At 41.7% G+C, this 20,508-nt stretch overlaps 1 protein-coding gene across 4 annotated transcripts in view; it reads right to left on the reverse strand.

The window, feature by feature from the left end:
• Positions 1-15,946, reverse strand: part of LOC127571620 (protein FAM131A-like) — a 51,230-nt gene extending 35,284 nt beyond the window's left edge. For 2 of the 4 annotated variants that reach the window (XM_052018174.1, XM_052018172.1), the window contains exons 1-2: positions 15,641-15,946; positions 11,465-11,604 (exon numbers count right to left, since the gene is read on the reverse strand). In XM_052018174.1, the coding sequence (XP_051874134.1) occupies positions 11,465-11,604; positions 15,641-15,737 (237 nt within the window). In that variant the 5' untranslated portion in view covers positions 15,738-15,946. Of the gene's footprint in view, positions 1-11,464; positions 11,605-11,703; positions 11,805-12,221; positions 12,233-15,640 lie in introns of those variants that run through there. The other 2 variants (XM_052018175.1, XM_052018173.1) reach the window with 2 other exon arrangements.
• Between the last annotated feature and the right edge of the window lie 4,562 nt (positions 15,947-20,508).

Below are 20,508 nucleotides of genomic sequence, written 5' to 3' on the forward strand. Positions count from 1 at the left end.
ATCAAGTCAACAATTAAATTGGCAATATTGCTTGAATAAAAGCCACCAGAAAGGCTGGTATACACAATATTTCTTGATTTTACAGGCAGAACAAATTGGCCCAAAAAATTCTTGTCAAAATGGTGGTAAGTCTAACTACTTTTTTCATGTTCAAATACTACAGCAAATACAGGCGCAGACCGAAGCTGATTAAATGGAACCACTGAAACTTTTGCTCAAGATGCATCACCTAGTCACCTACCTCACAAAGGCATCATCGAGCTCCTAAATACATTTTCAAATACACTGAATAATATAAGTTTCTGCACTTGCACAATAAAGATGAAGTGAATTCATCACAAGAAATAATTTTGAGGCTAATTACATAATTTTACCATTCAGCCTCTTTGGTCATGATGCAGTGTAGGGTCTCAGCCTTTCAAATTTTAATAGTGCCAAGAGTTTATTTTTTAATTTTAAAAAATTACCTTTCATATATTCTTTCCATTCAATTCTCTTCCTAAACCCAAGTTGATAACTGAGTTCACCTTCTTAGCTTAGACTTCCTTGTTCAGACCTGTGCTACTAGAGGCACAATCATTCAATTTGATTGGTTAATGAGATACACAAGTGCTTGCCTTAATCACTTAGATCCCAGATGCTCCATAAGGGATGCAGTGTCATGTTCAACTCCCACTTTTAGCAATTTACTATGCAAGATATCATCGGTATTAAGCCAGTACCATTAATTGAGCTGCTCCTGAAATTTTTGTTCAATCGTTATGATATTTTAGAATAAAAACAAAGGCCTCCAATGAGAATGATTTCCCCTTTCAGGTTACTTGATCAATACAGTGATGGAATTTTAAGAAATGTAGGGAGTGTAATACAGAAAAAAGTCATTTTATACAGGTTAACAATTACATTGAAATAGAATATAAAATATTTTTAATTGAGTGCATTACCAAAAAAATTTTTTAAACTTGCTAAACAAAATTATAGTCAAATACCAAGCATCTAAATATAAACTATTTAAAAAGAGTTACTTAGCACAGTAACAAAACATTTTTAGATAGTGGAAGTGTTAAATGAGGTTCCAAGGCCATGTTTGGAACCCACATAATTAAAATAAGGCCAAATCCACTTTTGCCTGATGAAAATAGAGTTTAGGCACTTTATAAGAATAAGTCCTAAAATAACCTGTCAGTAGGAAATTATTGGAGCAGTTTTAAGTTAGTTATATCAATATATCAGTATTGAATGCATAAGCATGTATTTACAGGTTTGTACACCTGAAGTTAATGCAGAACACTCATATCCCTACAAACATATGAATTGAGAGTAGGAGTAGACCACTCAGCCCCTCGTAGCCCCCCCTTCACTCCTTTGATTATCCAGTATCTATCTACCTCTGTCTTTAAATTATTCATAGATTCTGCTTCTCCTGCCCTTTGAGGAAGAGAGTTTCAATGATTCACAGCTCACTGGGAGGGAAAGTTACATTTCATCACCGTCTTAAATAGGCAATCCCTTATTTTAAAACAGAATCCCCTAGTTTAAGAAAACATCCTCTTTTCATCCTATCAGGACCTCAAGGGATCTTGTATGTTTCAATAAAGCCCCCTCTAGCGATTACAATCCTAGCCTGTCCAAACTTTCCAAGTAAGATAACCCACCCACTCCAGGGATCAGACCTGTAAACCTTCTGTGAAATGCTTCCAATGCATTAACATCCTTCCTTAAATAAGGAGACCAGCACTGGACACAGTACTCCAGATGTGGTCTCACTAATGTCCTTAACTGAAGCGTAACTTTGTTACTTTTGTATTCTATTCCTGTCACAATAAACAGTGATGTTTTGTTAGCTTTCCTAATAACTTGTACTGTACCTGCATACTATCCTTTATCAACTCATGCACTAAGCCACTCAGATCCCTCTGTCAAAATTCTGCAATCTTTCATCATTTATAACATGTATTTTTATAACTTTTTTGCTGAAAGAGACAATTCAGATTTTCCAACATTGTACTCCATTTGCCAGACCTTTGCCCTCTCACTTAACCTACCTATATTCCTTTGTAGCCTTCTTATATCTCCTTCACAACTTACTTTACAACCTGTCTTTGTGTCATCAGTAAATTTAGCAAACATACCTTTGGTGCCTACATCCAAATTATTAATATAAATTATAAAAAGTTGAGGACCCAATACTGATACCTGTGGCCCACAACTCATTACGTCATACCAACCAGAAAAAAGACCAATTTATGCCTGCTCTCCACTTCCTCTTAGCTAGTCCATCTTTCATCCAGGCCTCTACACCATGAATTCTATTTCCCACAATAACTTTTGATATAGCACTTTATCAAATTATTTCTGGAAATTTCAGTGTGTCCATTGATTCTCTTTTATTCACAGCACATATTACTTCCAAGAACTCCAATAAGTTGGTCAAACATGATTTCTCTTTCACAATGCCATATCAATTTTGCCTGTTTACTCTGAATTTTCCTAAGTGCCCTGTTTAAGATCTGAGAAATGTTCACTGGTCTGTTGTTTACTGCCTTCCGTCTGCCTCCATTTTTAGATAAAGGAATAAATTTGCCAATTTTCAATTTAGTGGAACCTACCCCAAATCTAGGGAATTTTGGCCAAAGAATCAACTTTTTAAGTAGCCATTTTCTTTAAAAGCTTGGAATGAAGTCAATTAGGGCCCAGGGACCTGTGAAACCTCAGCTCCATGAGTTCATTCAGTACTACTTCCCTCATGACTGTAATAGTCCTGATTTCCTTCCTCCCTTTCAAATTTAATTCACAGCTCGTTTCGGGAATGTACTTGTATCTGCAAATAATGAAGCCTCATGCAAAATACCTGTTTAATTCATCTGCCATCTCCTAGTTTTCCATTCATAACTTGATAGAACCAACACTTACTGTGTCAGCTTTTCTTTTTTCAATACCTACAGAAATGCTTATCCTCCATACAACTAAAGACTACAACAAATACATTTGGAAAGAATGAAATGCAGAGTTTCCCTCTGAAATAAATAGTAAAACAGCATTACAGTTATTAGCAGCAGCAAACCTGTTATGACAGTTCTATCGTGCACTATTGCATTACATTAAACCCACACTCAAATATCTCAATTTATTCAACCATTCTCTTAACAATTAATTACATCAGGAGTGCTCTTGTTCAACCTATATTATACTTTTGAAGCCACATGCATATCTTACACCATAGAAGGTAAAAGTTCGATTCATTTAATTCAGGCCTGTTAACTAAGCTTAAATACAGGACAGAATATGCTGAAAATACCCTGCAGGTCAGACAACATCTGCAGACACAGAAGCACAATTAATGTTTCAGTTTGATGACTTTCCATCAGATCTTGGAAAAGTTAGGAAACGTGCATGTTTTACGTTCCAGAGAAGGTGAGGGTTGAGTGTGTAAAGAGGAGTAGAGAGAGCAAACAGGGAAAGCTTGTGTTAGGGTGTAGACTGAGGGACTGAATGATGCATGTGGTGGTAGTGCTGGCTGAATAAGAGAGGTAGAGGCTTGGTAATCACAGCCCATCTGACTGGAAAAGATAGGTTGGTAAAGAAAGTATACGGCCTGCTTGCCTTTATCATTCCAGGCACTAAGTATAAAAGTCAGGAAGTCGCAGCTGTATAAAAGCTTTAAGGTGAGAGGGGGAAAGATTAAAGGAGATGTGCAAAGCAACTTTTATTTACACAGAGGGTGGCAAGTGTCTGGAAGATGCTGCCAGGAGAGGTGGTAGAACCAGATGATAGTGCCTTTTAAGAGGCATTTAGACAGACAAATGAGCAGGCAGGGAACAGAGGTATATGGACCAAGTGCGGGCAGATGGGATTAGTTTAGATTGGCATCATGATTGGTGCAGACATGGTGGGCCATAGGGCCTGTTCCTGCACTGTACTGTTCTATATTCTATGTTCTATAGCAGATGTTGCGCCTCCTGTGGTTGCAAGTGAACATGGGTAAGAAGGGAACCAAGGAGTTACAGAATGAATGGTCCTGAGAATGCTAATAGAAAGGAGAAAATGTATCTAGTGGTGGCATCTCATTAAAGATGGTGGAAAGTGTGGAGCATAATCCATTGAATATGGTTGGTGGATGGAAATTAGGACATGGGGAAAACCATCCTTGCTCTGATTGAGGGAATTGAAACTGACATGAGGGAAATGGAAAAGAACCAAATGAGAATCCAGTCAATCATGCTAAAGAGGAGGCCTCCTAAAAATGTCTCAGTAGCACGGGTGTGAAAGATATTGTCATCATAATATATGTTAGGGAGAATAGAAAGTGTTCTTAAACTGGGTTATGAGGAGTTGTCAAATACCGCAGGAGACTGTGAACTTGAAATTAGTCTCTAAACTGTCCACAAGATAGAGATAGAAGCCAATAAAGGGAAAGAAAGAGTTCGAGATTGATCATGTGAACATGAGAGCAGGGTAGAAAATGGCAGCAAAGGCAAAAAACTTACAAGTTCTATACAACAACAGGAAACATCACCAATACAGTCACAAATATACCAAATAAAAGAGGTGAGATCACAAGATCACAAGACAAAGGAGCAGAAGTAGCCCATTTGGCCCATCGAGTCTGCTCCATGAGCTAAATTAATACTATTCCTATCTAGCCCCAATTTCCGGCCTTATCCCTTGATACCTTGACTAATTAGATAACTATCAATCTCCTCCTTAAACGCCCCCAATGATTGGGCCTCCACAGCTGTACGTGGCAAAGGATTCCATAATTTCACTACCCTCTGGCTAAAGAAATTTCTCCTCATTTCTGTCTTAAACCGGTACCCTCTAATTCTAAGATTGTGCCCTCTAGTCCTGGACTCACCCACCAGGTAAAACAGCTTAACCACATCTACTCTGTCCAGTCCTTTCAACATTCTAAATGTTTCTATGAGGTCACCTCTCATTCTTCTGTACTCCAATGAATACAGTCCAAGAGCCGACAAACGCTCATCATAAGTAAGGCCTTTCATTCCGGGAATCATCCTCGTAAATCTTTTCTGAACCATCTCCAACATCAGTACATCCTTCCTAAGATTAGGGGCCCAAAACTGTGCACAGTAATCCAAATGAGGCCTCACCAGTGCCCCATAGAGCCTCATCAACACTTCCTTACTTTTATACTTTATACCTCTCAAAATGAATGCCAACATAGCATTCGCTTTCTTTACCACCGATCCGACCTGGTGGTTAACCTTTAGGGTATCCTGCATGAGTACCCCCAAGTCCCTTTGTACTTCTGTACTTTGAATTTTCTCCTCATCTAGATAATAATCTGCCTGTTTATTTCTGTTTCCAAAGTGCACAACGGCACATTTCTCAACATTGAATCTCATCTGCCATTTCTTTGCCCATTCTCCTAAACTATCTAAGTCTTTCTGCAACCTTCCTATTTCTTCAATACTCCCTACTCCTCCACCTATCTTGGTGTCATCTGCAAACTTAGCCACAAAACCATTTAGTCCATCATCCGAATCATTAATGTACAAAGTAAAAAGAAGTGGCCCAAACACTGACCCCTGAGGAACACCACTAGTAACCGGTAGCCAACCAGAACAGGATCCTTTTATTCCCACCCTTTGCTTTCTGCCTACCAGCCAATGCTCCACCCATTCCAATATCCTACCTGTAACTCCATGAGCTCTCATCTTATTAATCAGCCTCTCGTGCGGCACCTTGTCGAAGGCCTTTTGAAAGTCTAAAGACACAACATCCACAGCCTCTCCCTTATCCACCCTACCTGAGATTTCCTCAAAAAACTCCAATAGGTTGGTCAGGCAGGATCTTACCTTCATGAAACCATGCTGGCTTGGGCCTATCTTGCCTTGCACCTCTAGGTATTCCATAACCTCATCCTTGAGGATCAATTCCAATAACTTTCCCACCACCGATGTCCGACTAATAGGTCTGTAATTTCATGCTGCCTCCCACCCTTCTTATACAGTGGAACTACATTTGCGACCTTCCAGTCCTCCGGAACCATGCCGGAGTCTATTGATTCCTGGAAAATTATCACCAATGCCTCTGCAATCTCTGAAGCCACCTCCTTCAGAACCTGGGGGTGCACCTCATCCGGTCCGGGAGACTTATCTGTCTTTAGTCCATTTAGCTTCCCGAGCACCTTCTCTCTAGTAATCTTAACTGAATTCAGTTCTATCCCCCGAGACCCCTGACTATCCAGTATATTGCTGATGTCCTCCACAGTGAAGACCGATGCAAAATACTCATTTAGTTCCTCTGCCATCTCTCTGTTATCCATTATAATCTCTCCCACACCGTCTTCAATTGGTCCTATATCAACCCGTGTCTCTCTTTTACTCTTCATATATTTAAAAAAAACTCTTGATATCTTTCTGAATGTTATCTGCCAACTTCCTTTCATAATTCATCTTTTCTTTCCTAATGACCTTCTTAGTTTCTTTCTGCAGGTTTTTAAAAAGTTTCCCAGTCTTCTGTTTTCCCACTAATTCTTGCTTCCTTGTATGGCCTCCCTTTTGCTTTTATTTTAGCCTTCACTTCTCTTGTTATCCACATTTGTGCCATTTTTCCATTCATAACCTTTTTTCTTGGAGTATATCTATCCTGCATTTTCCTTATTTCTTGTAGAAATTCCATCCATTTCTGCTCTGCCGTCCCTCCAGCTAGCTTACTCTTCCAATCAATTTGGGCCAGTTCCTCTCTCATGCCACTGTAATTTCCTTTGTTCCACTGATATATTGACGCATCTGATATTAGCTTCTCCTTTTCAAATTTGAAACTGAACTCAATCATATTGTGATCGCTAGTTCCTAATGGTTCCTTTACCTTTAGTTCCCTAATCACCTCCGGTTCATTACACAGCACCCAATCCAAAACAGCCAATCCCCTGGTGGGCTCATCAACAAGTTGCTCCAAAAAGCCATCCCGTAGACACTCCACAAACTCACTCTCCTGAGATCCACTGCCTTCCTGGCTTTCCCAATCCACCTTCATGTTAAAATTCCCCATAATTATCTTGACGTTGTCTCTCTGACACGCTCTTTCTATTTCTAGCTGTAACTTATAGTCCACATCCCGGCTGCTGTTAGGGGGCCTATATATCACTGCTATTATTGTCCTTTTACCCTTGCCATTTCTTTTGGTTTTGGTATTGGTATTGGTTTATTATTTCTTACTTATTTCTTAGCTGTTTCCAATTCCCTGGTCCCAATCAGCTCATTTTCACCTGTCTCTACAATCAATCCCAGATGGGATGGTCACTTATTTCTTAGCTCCACCCATAAGGATTCCACTTCTTCTGACCCTATGTCCCTTCTCTCTATTGATTTTATATCATTACTAACCATCAGGGCCACACTACCCCCTCTGCCTACCTGCCTATCTTTCCTATACACTGTGTACCCTTGGACATTTAGTTCCCACTCACAGCCTTCCTTAAGCCATGACTCGGTGATTGCCACAATGTCATATTTTTTAATCTGTAGGTGAGGGAGGAAGGCTAAGTAGGACTGAAAAATGCAACATAAAAAGGGCTGGAGGAATTCAGCAGGTCAGGCAGCATCTATGGAGGGAAATGGACAGTCAACATTTCGGGTCGAGACCCTTCCTCTGGACTGCTGGACACCAGTCCAGAAGAAGGGTCCCAACCTGAAATGTTGACTATCTATTTCCCGCCATAGATGTTGCCTGACCTGTTCAGTTCCTCCAGTGATTTTTATGTTACTCCAGATTCCATATCTGCAGTCTCTTGTGTCTCTAGGACTGAAACAAAGGTTATGCCAGAAAGAAATGGGCATAGTTTGGACCCATGCAGGTTCCCATTGCTACACCTTTGGCTGGAAGGAAGTAAGTGAAGTTAAAATGATAAATTTTAACTCCAATGTGCAGACAAGTTCAGCCAGGCAAAGGATGAAGTGGCAGAGAGGATCTGTTTGGACTCCGTCCAAGGAAGAAGCAAAATGCCCTCAGGCCATCCCAATCTGGGATTGATTGTAGAGACTGGTGAAAATGAGCTGATTGGGACCAGGAAATTGGAAACAGACAAAATAGTGGAAAGCATCAGCGGTTTCACAGATGTAAACGGGAAGAAGAATAGAATGAAGGCAGAAAGAAATAAGTTCTGTGGGACAGAAGCAGGCTGAAACGATGGGTGTACCAGGGCAGTCCTGCTTGAGAATCTTGGGAAAGAGGTAGAAGCAGGCTGTATGCTTGGGGAACCATAAGGCTGGAGGCCATGAAGGGAAGGTCTCCAGCAGAAGATAAGTCAATGACTATTTAGGAGTCAATGGCCTGACGCTCAGTGGCAGGGCCATAGTCCAGAAGGAGGTATGAGGAGGTGCCAGAGAGCTGGCATTTAGCCTCTGGGAGGTAGAAGGTAGTTCAACAAGCAACAGCTACAACATCATTGTGACAATATTTGGGTTGCTCTTCATTGACTGGAGTGCCACAAGTTCATGGGGGTGGGGTTTAGGTTAGAGTGAGTTAGGGCAGTGGAGAAACTTCTTTTTTGGTACACTGTCGATTGAACTGCTTCCTGCTCTCATAATGAACCAAAGGTTGTGTTACCTTTGCTGCCAATTTCCACTCTGCCCTCACTTCCGCATGGTCCAGCTCTGACTCTTCTGTTCCCCTTCTCAAATTCTCTTTTTCAATCTCAGTAAATAACAATCTATATCCATTACAAGTCCACAAACACCTACCTTGACTACATCTCCTCCCACCCTCTTCCCATAAGGACTCCATTCCATTCTTCCAGCCTCTCTGGCTCCGTCATCTCTGTTCTGATGGCATCTTCCACACCAGTTCTTAGGAGATATCTTCTTTTTCCTTAACCATGGTTTCCCCTTCACCATAGTTGACAGAACTCTCAACTGAAATTGTTTTGGTTCCTGCACTTCTGATCCCGCTCACTGTGCTCTCTTCCCACACAGAGGAAGGATAAGTTCCCCTTGTCCTCAACTTCCACCTCACCAACCTCTGCATTAAGGAGCACTGATGTGCAGAGGGATCTTGGGGTATACCCACGGCTCCCTGAAAGTGGCAACACAAGTAGATAGGGTGGTAAAGAAGGCATACAACATACTTGCCTTCATCAGTTGAGCCAGTGAGTATAAAAGTCAGGAAGTCATGTTGCAACCGTATAAAACATTGGTGAGACCACATATGGAGTATCGTGTGCAGTTCTGGTCACCACATTACAGGAAGGATGTGGAGGGTTTGGAGAAGGTGTAGAAAGGGTTCACCAAGATGTTGCCTAGATTAGAGTCTATTAGGAAAGGTTGGACAAACTTGGACTGCTTTCTCTGAAGCGTCAAAGGCTGAGGGGCGACCTGATACAAGTATATAAAATTATGAGAGGCATAGATAGGGTAGATGGTCAGAGTCTGTTTCCCAAGGCATAGGTTTAAGGTGAGACGGGAAACGTTTAAAGAAGATTTACAAGGCAAGTGTTTATTTTACACAGAGAGTGGTAGGTGCCTGGAACCCACTGCCAGGGAAAGTGGTGGAAACAGATACAATAGCAACGTATAAGAGACATTTAGACAGGCGCATGAACAGGCAGGGAAAAAAGGGATGTAGACCAAGTGCAGGCAGATGGGACTAGTTTGGATTAGCATCATTATTGCCACAGACATCATGGGCCAAAGGGCCTGTTCCTGTGCTATACTGTTCTATGTTCATTCAACTGAGCATTCTCCACAATTTCTGCCTGCTTCAGTATGAAGCTATCACCAGACTTATTTTCCCCTCCCCTCTTCCTTCTGCAACTCCCTGTTTTCCCTCCCCTCTTCATTCCGAAACTCTCTGATTCACTCTTACAACCTCAGAACATGCAACGGATACAATAGCAACAACTTGCCTCGTAAATCTTCTTTAAACTTTTCCCCTCTCACCTTAAACCTATACCCTGGGAAACAGACTCTGACCATCTACCCTATCCCCTTTTACCACTTCCCTTCCTTCCATCCAGAGACCCAAACATTCCTTCCAGTTGATTCACTCCAACTTCTTCCAATTTATTACCCTGCATTTGGTGCTTACAGTATGGTTTGCTTTACAATGGAGAAACCAACTGCTGATTTGGTGACCACTTTGCAGAACACCTCTGTTCAGTGCACAAGAATGATCAAGCCAGAAAATGTTAGTTCTCCATCCTCCTCACTCTCTGACTTCTCCACCTTTTTGCCTCTTACACAGTTCCAACAAGTCCAATGCAGGCTTGAGGAACAGCATTTCTTCTGACTAAACACATTACAGTCCTCAGGACTCTGGCAACAATTTCTGATAATCAATCTTACCACTTTGTATCACAACTGGTCAGTTCTGCTGAAAAGTCATCAACCTGTAAAATTAACTCAGTCTTTCCCTCCACAGATCCCGTTTGACCTGCTGATTATTAGACTTTTTCCTCTGGAGCAACTGTGCTGTTTTGTATCTCACACTTCCAACATTTTCAGAATCAGAATCAGGTTTATTGTCACTGACATATGTCATGAAATTTGTTGTTTTGTGGCAGCAGTACAGTGAAAGACATAAAGACATAAAAATTTCTATAAGTTACAAAAATAAATAAATAGTGCAAAAGAGGAATAACAAGGTAGTGTTCTTGGGTTCATGGACTGTTCAGAAATCTGATGGCGGAGGGGAAGAAGCTGTTGCTGAAACACTGAGTGTGGGTCTTCAGGCTCCTGTACCTCCTCCCTGATGGTAGTAATGTGAAGCGGGCATGTCCCGGGTGGTGAGGGTCCTTAATGATGGATGCCGCGCATTGGAGCCTCCATACCAGGCTCTGTTCTCTCTTCATTCATCTTGTTCTACTGATAGCTCCTCCAGACAGATCAGCTGTGTGTAACCAGCCTCCACCATCCTCTCTCAGCCTGCAGCACCACCACTGTGTCACTCAGTCTGTCCCAGTCTCCCCTCTATCACACACCTTCCATCTCTTCACCCCTCCCCTCCCTGCAGCTTCAAGTATGTTTGATTTCTAACTATTCCAGTTCTAATGAAAGGTCAACCTGAAACATTGACCGTTTCACTCTCACAGATGCTGCTTAGCCTACTGTTCTTCCTGTATTCTCTGTTCCAGTTTCTTTTTATATGCCCAATGTAAAACTCTTCCGAGAATTCCATTAAAACAAAGCTAAATCTCTAGTTCCATTCAAATAAAATATTTGCATCAAGATCACTCAAATCTGCACATTCCAACATTAGTATAATTAGATCCCACATCAACATGAACGTTTACTTAAATGAAAGACACATAATACAAAGATTCAGGTACATATATTTCAAAGCACTTTACCTAGTTTCCTACCGATAGGTTAAATATTTGCTGTCACAGTGCAAACATGGATATATTAAAGAGCAGTTTAAAATCTATCCCATTGCTCTGCAGTCATGCCTTGAGTTATACTTTGGTTCTGTAAGCACACATCCAAACGCGACGGAGCCATACCTCGGCAGTTTCCGGGCTGTCTACTGATGTCTGGTGTGCCAGCCTTCGCACCAGAGAGGTCGTAGTATTTCCCAGCGGAAAGAGAGCCGCGGCCGACTTCACTTCCTTCCACTCCACGCGTAAGGTAGTATCGACTGCCACTGTGAAAGAGAAAGCAACACTCCATTCATCCAGCACATTGGGTAAATACTAGCTTATCCACGCCAAAATACACGACTAACTGTTTTGGTAAAACTGACAGCTATGAGGCGACTTTAACACGCCACGATTAATTCCGAGCGAGGCTGTTCCATATTCCAGTTTTTGGAATACAAATTTCATACAACTTTATCAATTGGTCTTCCTTTCGATGCAATACCTTGTAAAGTAACCAGGCGTGCATGAATCAGTGTTTATGTATCCCAGAACGAGCGCAGATATCGCAGCATCTCCTACGGCTCTGTGTGCGCACGTCGCTGCTGCAACCCTGCTGATTCGCTCTCTCCAAAACACAATAGCATGCTGACATTCAGGGAAGATTAGCACAACACTGGGACACGGCAATGCACGTTGCCAAGGAAACGCATCGATTTGCAATTTTGCTTGCAACTCCCACGCAGGCAATGCATAAAGGAAGCAAGGGGCGCAGCAAGCAATCTCAACGTACAGGAGCTAGGTACTTAAAGTAACATCTAATTGGAATCTCGACAAAGATGTCCCTACACACACATTCAAGCGCGTTATGTTTAGAATTACATCGTAATATTTAATAATCAACCCCGGTCAGACGGTTATCCTCCACAGTCTGAAGCTATTGATGCCACCGTGTTGGTAACCGTTGTCCTAACCGGTTCCAATATAGAAGGAAACCAGCGACGTGGCAACAATGTGCCTTCTGCTTTGTCATGTGAGCCAATTATCGCGGTCGAATAAATATTGATTTTGTTACTAAAGAAATTTTACTACTTGCAGCTTAAACAAAATCAAAATCTGTCTTTAACGTTGGACTTTGTCGCTGATTTATTTACTCTGTGGCCGAAATACACAACACAGATACAGACTGTTTAGATCCCTCCCATTCTTGTTAGCAATACGTTAGAAGCTATCACTGATAAAAGCCCGTGGCAGTCTACGGTATATAAGTATTCGGTCTTCAATTAAATATATTGGATTTCAGTAGAAATATTATGCCAGCGATATTATTTGGACTGTTCATTTTTCTCGGATAAATAAGCCTGAATTTGTTATTAATTCGTAAGACTGTCTCGGGTTTTTTTAACTACTTGTTCTATACTTACATATAACCATCAACTCATTCTCTCAAATTACATCATTAAAGCGGGTCTAAATTGCAAATTGAAGAGAGTAAAAAGCATATTTGGAACAACTGTGCTCAGGAAATAAATTTACTCGCAGAGAATAATTAATCTTTGAAATAATCTATCAAACCAGATAAGAGGGACAAATAGATTCACCCTAAATGCAATTAACCTCTATAAAGGCATAATTTAAGTGAACAACTGCTGGCGTATTTTCAGGTCTGTTTTGTTTTAATGTAGTTTCAGTTAGCTGATTGAACAGAGCTTCATCACAGAACCGTGAAATGCGCGTCCGGTTCGAATTCCGGGCGATCTCCAGGAGGTAAACTAGCACCCAGAGGTGATTCGGGCGCAATTTTTCCACAGAATCGGATCTGACGCACCCTTTCCATCTCGAACTGGTTAATGATCTCAGTGTTTCTGCTCTTCTTTAATTATTTCCTTCATGATCATACTTGGCCGTGAAGGTTGTGTGTTTTAACAGCGAGGTAAACCTGTAATGCTAACTTGTGCATTGAAGCAGTTATCGAGTTAGCTCAACAAGTAGTCTAATCTCAGGCTGTTGTTATACTTCAAGACAAAGGTCTGGCTTGGTCTTGTTCAAGTAGAGGCCTCATGAGCCTGCCAGAGCATACGGTGCGGCTCCACTAACCTCGACCCAGGCAAATGAGAATCAGGTGTTAACGCCAACTTTTACAGTGGGTCGTGAAGATCAGGAGACCCTTGCAGGACGTGAGTTTTCAATTCAATTCAATGCAGCTCTATGAACTACTTGTTTTTAATAACGAAAAGGAATGTCGGAAAGATAAAGGTATGAAAGAACAGGAGTTGGGTATTTAATGATGTCAGGAAAAGAGCGGGTTGCACATTTTTTGTTGCATGTTCCAATCGGCCTAAGAAATTGAAACTCTCAGCGTTAAGTATATTCGCTGTCAAATCAGCACCACGGGCCATCTGAAACCCCAGGTCCAGCGAACTGAAATCACTGGGTCTACACATAACATATTCTCAATCAATCATGTCTCTGGCTTCCATCCATTCTCTGCGATCTTGATTTTAAAAACTTCATTCAGCACAAAAAGTAACTGATGCGGAATATTCTCCCGGGATATAGTTGCAATGCTTAAAGGTATATTAATCACACAGCAGCTAACGATCTAGAGGGTGAGGACTCCCGATGGGAAGGATGATATGTCTCTGGTGGGGCTCTGGAAGTTGCTTTCATGATAACGTATTCTCTATCCAAATAAATTCTTAATGTTCCCTGGGGAGAAAATGGCCGTTTACTACCGCTCCAGGCTCTTTATCATTAAACAGGAATTACGCGTGAGGAAAGTCCGGAACTTTGGGGTCGGCTGCCTCTTTATGTATTGTTCTACAATATTGGTGGTCAAAAGGCAGGACTGTATTAACACCTGCGCATCAAAATTATGTCAAACTGGTTTAAATGTCAAATGTTAAATGAAAAGGGGTTGTTCTCCATTTGTTCTGATGGTGACAGGGATGGATCGTGGTCTATGCACAGAACAATAGCCTGGACAGCCCTTGAATGGTGTAATGAAATTTATTGATCGCACCCCTTGTGTTGTGGCATTGATGAAGCAAGATTGATTCGCTTTGCTGCTGGCCAGCTTTGCTACCACGACTCATCTTTGCAGCAGAGTCTCTCCATCTGATGAGCCCGTTGGTTCCCACTAACGTGGAGGGGCTGCTGGCTATGCTGAGAGGATACTGCCCATGGGTCATTTTTCACTCGCTGTACATGTATGCACCACGTATATCTGGCAGATGTGTAGCGAGTGAGAAATGTCAATGGAAGAATCGCGCTGGGCCACGCCCGAAGGAAAGATGTCGCCAGCTGTGGTCGCCACCTATCTATCCTCTGTTATATCTGATACTCCTGTTTCGTTTATCAAAGCTGCGAACCAGCGGTTATGCAAAGTTAATTAAACCGTCATATAATTTGATCAGATCAAATATCCTGTCATGTAATTCTGGCGCCAGTACTGGTTAGATCTCAAAATCCATATTACAGAGTCCAAAATCGACTCCTTGCTGGTACCATTCTTGAAGTAGTAAGTGAAAATAAACTCCGGGCTTGTGAAGTGCACCCCATTTGTTAAGATGATCTCATCGTGTGTTGTGACTTGCTTTTCTGAAGCATAACTGGACACTTAATAACTCGGGTTTCACACCGCTCTCTTTCAGCACACTGCGACCTGTTTCCAATCATTTTCACTCGCTTGCAGCCAAACTCTCCGATCTGAGTTCTGAAGTAAAACGTCGTGTGACACTGTATTTGCAGCGATCGAAATCCTGCTGCTTCTTTTATTCGGAAATCCGAATCAAAACAAAAAGCGGCTCGATACGATGCTAAACCGGCAGATTTCAAAATTGGAAGGGGAGGGTTAAGACAAAATAGAAGGAAAACGTTCGACTTCGGGAAAACTGTTACAAAATGGCCATTAAAATAAAGGCACGTAAGGTCCAATCACGTAAAATATCTTCGGGGAGAAGAAATATGACTACACGCTTCTGGGTGTTATTGGTACTGGAAATTATGATTGCTTATTGAATGGTTGGTTCCATCTAAGTAAATTAGTCTTTTACTGGAGAGGATAATTACTCCTGTTTACTAAGAAACAAGAATCTGCATGTACAACGGAATCTTATTATCGAGCCCCTTGGACGAATTGGGCTACCGTGGCCCATTGAAGATGCGGAGGGATCCACGCTTTACGCTCAAAACCTCGCTTCAGTGAGCAGAGCTGCTCCCTCTCAATGCGAATCCCAACAGCCTACAACCCTTGGTTTACGATTAGAGGCCGTGCAATTGAACTCTGCCCAGCCCTGAGCACAATAAGAAAGCAAAGCTTACCAATAGTTGTTTTGGAGCCTATACAGCCCATAATCGGCGCTTTTAGATGAAAAATTAACCCTTGTTCCAGACTGGAAACATTTCCACAGTACCTCATGGAAATTGAACTCGCTGGATCTGAACGCTTAAGCTTCCCCGGCAGTGAATTCGCAGCGCTGGTAGCTTTAAAACGTGCCAATAAATAGACAAGTTTGCCTCCTGGCTGGCTTGATGTGCTCTCTTGGGCTCTCGTTCTTGCAGATTTACCTTAGCACGTAACACAGGCGGGTCTGCGTGGGGTGCGGCGGTCTGTGAGGGAGCCCTGGCTGCTGGTGTGATCTTTTATGGACGGTTTTTTTTTGGATGGGCGGGGGGTGGGGGGGGGGGGTGCTGCTGCTCACTCGTTCTGCATCTCGTTGTTAGAGGACAAAGCGGCGGCTGATGGTCTCTGCTGGCAGTCTGCTGGAAGTACACAACAAAAACCACAGGCAGGATCCAGCGGTAGCACGCAATCAGCGGTGCTGCTGCTGTGAACATTTCATACTGAAATAATAAAAGGTTACTCGTATTATCTATCCAACATGTTTTGTTTTGCATCTAATAAACAGCTGCTGATAAATCCCTCCACGTCTAGGACTGCATGGCAGTCTAGAAAGACGGGAGGAAGCTTGCCCTTTGTAATCTTTGCAGCTGTGCTTAACTGCAATATTGAGTGAATTACTTTCATCATTTGAGGGAGCGAGATGTCTGATCATTCGGAAGTAGCCAAAAGCCTCACTACCTCTCTCAGCGTCTCTCGCCCACTCTATCTCAGATCGCTGCCAGAACAGACCCTTTGACACCGAACAACGAAAACAAACTGTTCGACTCCATTGAGTTTGAAAATAAACGAATTGGATCTCGTTGCGAGGAGTGACTGAAACTGGATTCCCCATTACCTCCCGATTCCCACAAAATGGGGGTTTCGGGTGAGATGGAGCCCCTCCTGAGGCGGTGGAGCCACCTGCACCCCAATGGAGAGAGCTCCGCATAACACCAGCACGCAGGATCTCTCGCCAGTTTTCTCGGCTTTGTTTTTAGTTTTGCATCATCCCAGTTACTCAAACCCAGTGTGGAATTGCTCCTGAAAAGTGGCCAGGTGATGCATCTAAAATCCTACCTTTTAATTTTTTTAGTGTGAGCTTGCTTAACCAAATATTGTAGTTTCGCCTTAATGTTATTCATTTACTGCTCGTTGGTTACCTGTCAAAACACACGATAGAACTGTGTCCCAAACTCAATGCTTCACTGAAGGTCACACTGTACAGATAATCTGAGATTTTATCTGAAGTATAAATGCAGCCTAGGGGGAAAGTTATTCCATCAGCGATATATTTAAACAGGGCACAAGTACAACAAAATCAGATGGTGCAAACCATGAGATTGCGTTAACACCTTCCACATAGGCGTGTCCATCCACTGTTTCTCAGATGCTAATTCACCCAGATAGTATGGGCACTAAAAAGTAGACCTTTTGATTTTGTGCACTTTCGGTAGCGGACCTTTACTGTTCATTTCTGCACATTTTTATTTCATTGGTGTTACAAAACTCACAGCCTACCACCAATTTAATAAAAGGATCGAGCAGTGGGGTAGATGGCAAACGCAGGCCTTCAAGCCATTCACAAACTCACGTCTTCATTGTTCAGCGGACCTATCCCTGAACTCTTACAGAGAATCACGTAAATGAAAGGAAATAAAACTATAACACGCTTCACCGACAGGCTGTTATTCCCCACTATCTGCTTGTTCTGCTGTAAAATGTGCAGCCAAAGTGTTCTGACATCTTACTTTTAGAAAGTGGTCAAGAATCAAGTTCTGGATAATGCATTGTATCCAGGTTTAAGTACTCCAGGAGTCTGCTCCACATGGAACACCTACATAAGCAGTGGGCATGGGAGGCAACTGGATTCTGTTAACACCAATGCCCCGACCTTCACTGGACCCGAAAGTCTGGTCTGAAAGATTGCCTCTTCATAAGTGCTGCACTTGCCCAGTGCAGCTCTGGGTGGAAAGCAAATAAAACTACAGATGCTGGAATCTGAAACAAAAACAGAAATGCTGGAAGAACTCAACCAGTCAGGCAGTATCTGTGGAAAGAGAAACCAGCTAATGTTTTGGGTCAACGGCCCTTCCTCAGAACTGAGTTAGCCTTGATTTTCATGCTCAGGTCTCTGTGAATTAACTTTCTGCCACAGACAAGAGTGGGAAACACTCATTAAGTGTTTGTTTCTGCACCAGCTGATTTTTTTTTTAACGTCAGGCACCCAATTTATTCTCTATCAGAATGGCAGTGGATCCTTTGTGAGGCATGATCTCCATATGTGGCCCCAGTACAAGCCATCTGCAATGATCAACTTTATCATATTTTGGACAGATGCCCAAGACATTTAAGGAACAGCTGCTGCGCTTGTCTCAGGTGTGGAAATTCACCACAGCACCAGGTTGCCAAGGAAGTGGGTTGACAGGAAATTTAAATAGGAAAAGGTCCAATTTTCCAGAAGGAAAGCTGAGTATTTAATGTAAATGCTCCTCCTTCAGAGGCAATTTTTACCCATTGTTGTTTCAAGGATGCACTGTACATGGCGAAAAAACATTGATATTTTCCCCTCCTTTCTATGTCCTGTTACTTGAGCTCTGAAATACAATACAAATTCTGACAAGTGGGGTATGAACCTGGGGTAAATGAGTACCGCTCTAATTTCCACCCAAATCCTGTTGTTTCTAAGTAGATGCAAGAAGTATTTGGTTCCAATGTTCTCTTGACCATGGATACTGCAACCCTTAAGATTCAGATCAGTCAACAAATCCACCATGCTTTTCACATGCTTTCCCTGACGATATTCTCCCTATTCTGCTAAGGCGATCATTCTTTGAAGCACTGATCCATATTTATCTGGTTCTTGCCACAAATGGTATTCCTCCCTAAACTAAGGTGCTTTCCCCAGACAACAGTCTAAGTGAAGTCTCCATGACTGGACCATGAGAACTGCCCAGTCTTCAGTTAGACAAGTGAAATAAAAACTGAAAATGTTGGAAAAGCTCTGCAGATCAGGCAATGTCTGTGGAAAGAGAAACAGTTAATGTTCCAGATCTGGGACTTTTCATCAGGCTGATTCTCTTTGTACAGATGTTGCCTGACCTGCCCAGTGTTTCCAGCATTTTCCCTTTTTATTTCAGATGTCCATGAACTCCAGTTCTTTGATTTTCATTTCCCGTTGGAGAGGAGTGGGCATTTTGAAAATTAGTTATGTCAAATCCCTGGCTTCTCTTCCTCCCACTGAAATGTGCAGCAGCTTTGAAGTAAACAATTAATACAACATCTTGATGTCAAATTATTTGAAAATGGAGATATTACTTAGCAGAAGTCCTCTGTCAGGCTGATCACACTGTGACTCCAAATACTTTGCTTCTTCTTCCCTGAGGCAGCTACTTCAGCCAGCATCTATGGATGCTATACACCACCCAGCAGGAAAATTGTTCTTACCCAATCCATTCAAAACATGATTCCATCAGGAACGCAAGTGCATCCCCTCACTGAGGATCTGCAACAACACCTGATTGCTCATCGATGAATACAATCGGGCAAAGTTTGTATTTCTTTATGAATAAATCAAAATTAACCTCAAAGATTGAGTGCCCTCTGCACTTGGGTTAACATTTCTTAATATCCAAATAAAAACAGATGGAATCAAGCTTATTCAGATCACTACATTTTAGCACAGTAAAAAAAATTCTGACCCCAGTTGTTTAATTTATGTTGTGAGACAGCCTATGTTTTATTAACCAAATAAATAAGAGCATTACTAAAATTTCCAACTGCAAACTAGCAAGAAACATTTAAATCATTCACAGCTGAGGATTCCTTGTTGTGTTAAATTGCTGCCTGTTTATAATAATCTCCACAGATGTTCAATTAATTATCACTTGAGCAGAACAGTCAAGAGTCTACAACCAACTCTATCAATATTATAAACTATTATAATAAGCTATTATAAGCAATATTATAAACAGATAAACCAGGTAAGTGGAATTCACCTTTTTTGTCAACAGTTTTATTTTGTTTTGTTCAATGTTTGATTCTCTGGCAACTTCACTTTCACAGATTTAGTCAATATCAAGTTTTAGATTTTTTATAAGGCAAGGATTAACATTCTACTGGGCTATAATAGGCAATTAACAAAAACAATCTCCTGACGTTTGTCTTTTTGCACCGGCAGATATTATAACAATGCAGAAGCAGTGTGATGGTAATTGTGCAATGATGCATTTACTACTGAGCTGATCTTATCTTATTATTGGTTCCTATGGTTTAATTTATGGTGCTGAGCATATTTTAAAAAACATTGAATCAGATTTTGGTTGGCAATCTAAAAATGTAGCATTTTCAATCATTGAAGTAGATCTGTGCCCAAGCAATACCAAAGCAAATGAAGTGTTTTATTACATTAGTGGCAGTAAGTCGCACATACAAAACACCACACTAGCCCACGGATAAATGAGCGAGGAGCTTACACATCAAAAGCAGAAAAAGATGTCTTTTAAGCAAATATCTTTCATTGATCTTGCTGAGCTATGAGGAAGCATTCCTCAGAGAGTGAACTTACTCTGAAATACATAGGATAGCTGTGATTGTAAGAAGAAGGTTCTTAAGAGGATTGGGAGAGATAGACTCAAGAGACTGCAGATACTGGAATCTGGAGCAACACGCAAGGTTTTGGGTGTTAATGTTTTGGGTCAAAACCCTGCATCAGGACCCGATCAGTCTTGATGCAAGGTTTCAACCCGAAACAACAATTCCTTTCCTCCCACAGATGCTACCTGACCCACTGAGTTCCTCCAGCATCTTG

Source organism: Pristis pectinata, chromosome 6, assembly GCF_009764475.1.
Source record: "Pristis pectinata isolate sPriPec2 chromosome 6, sPriPec2.1.pri, whole genome shotgun sequence".
In the NCBI taxonomy this organism is placed as follows: domain Eukaryota; kingdom Metazoa; phylum Chordata; class Chondrichthyes; order Rhinopristiformes; family Pristidae; genus Pristis; species Pristis pectinata.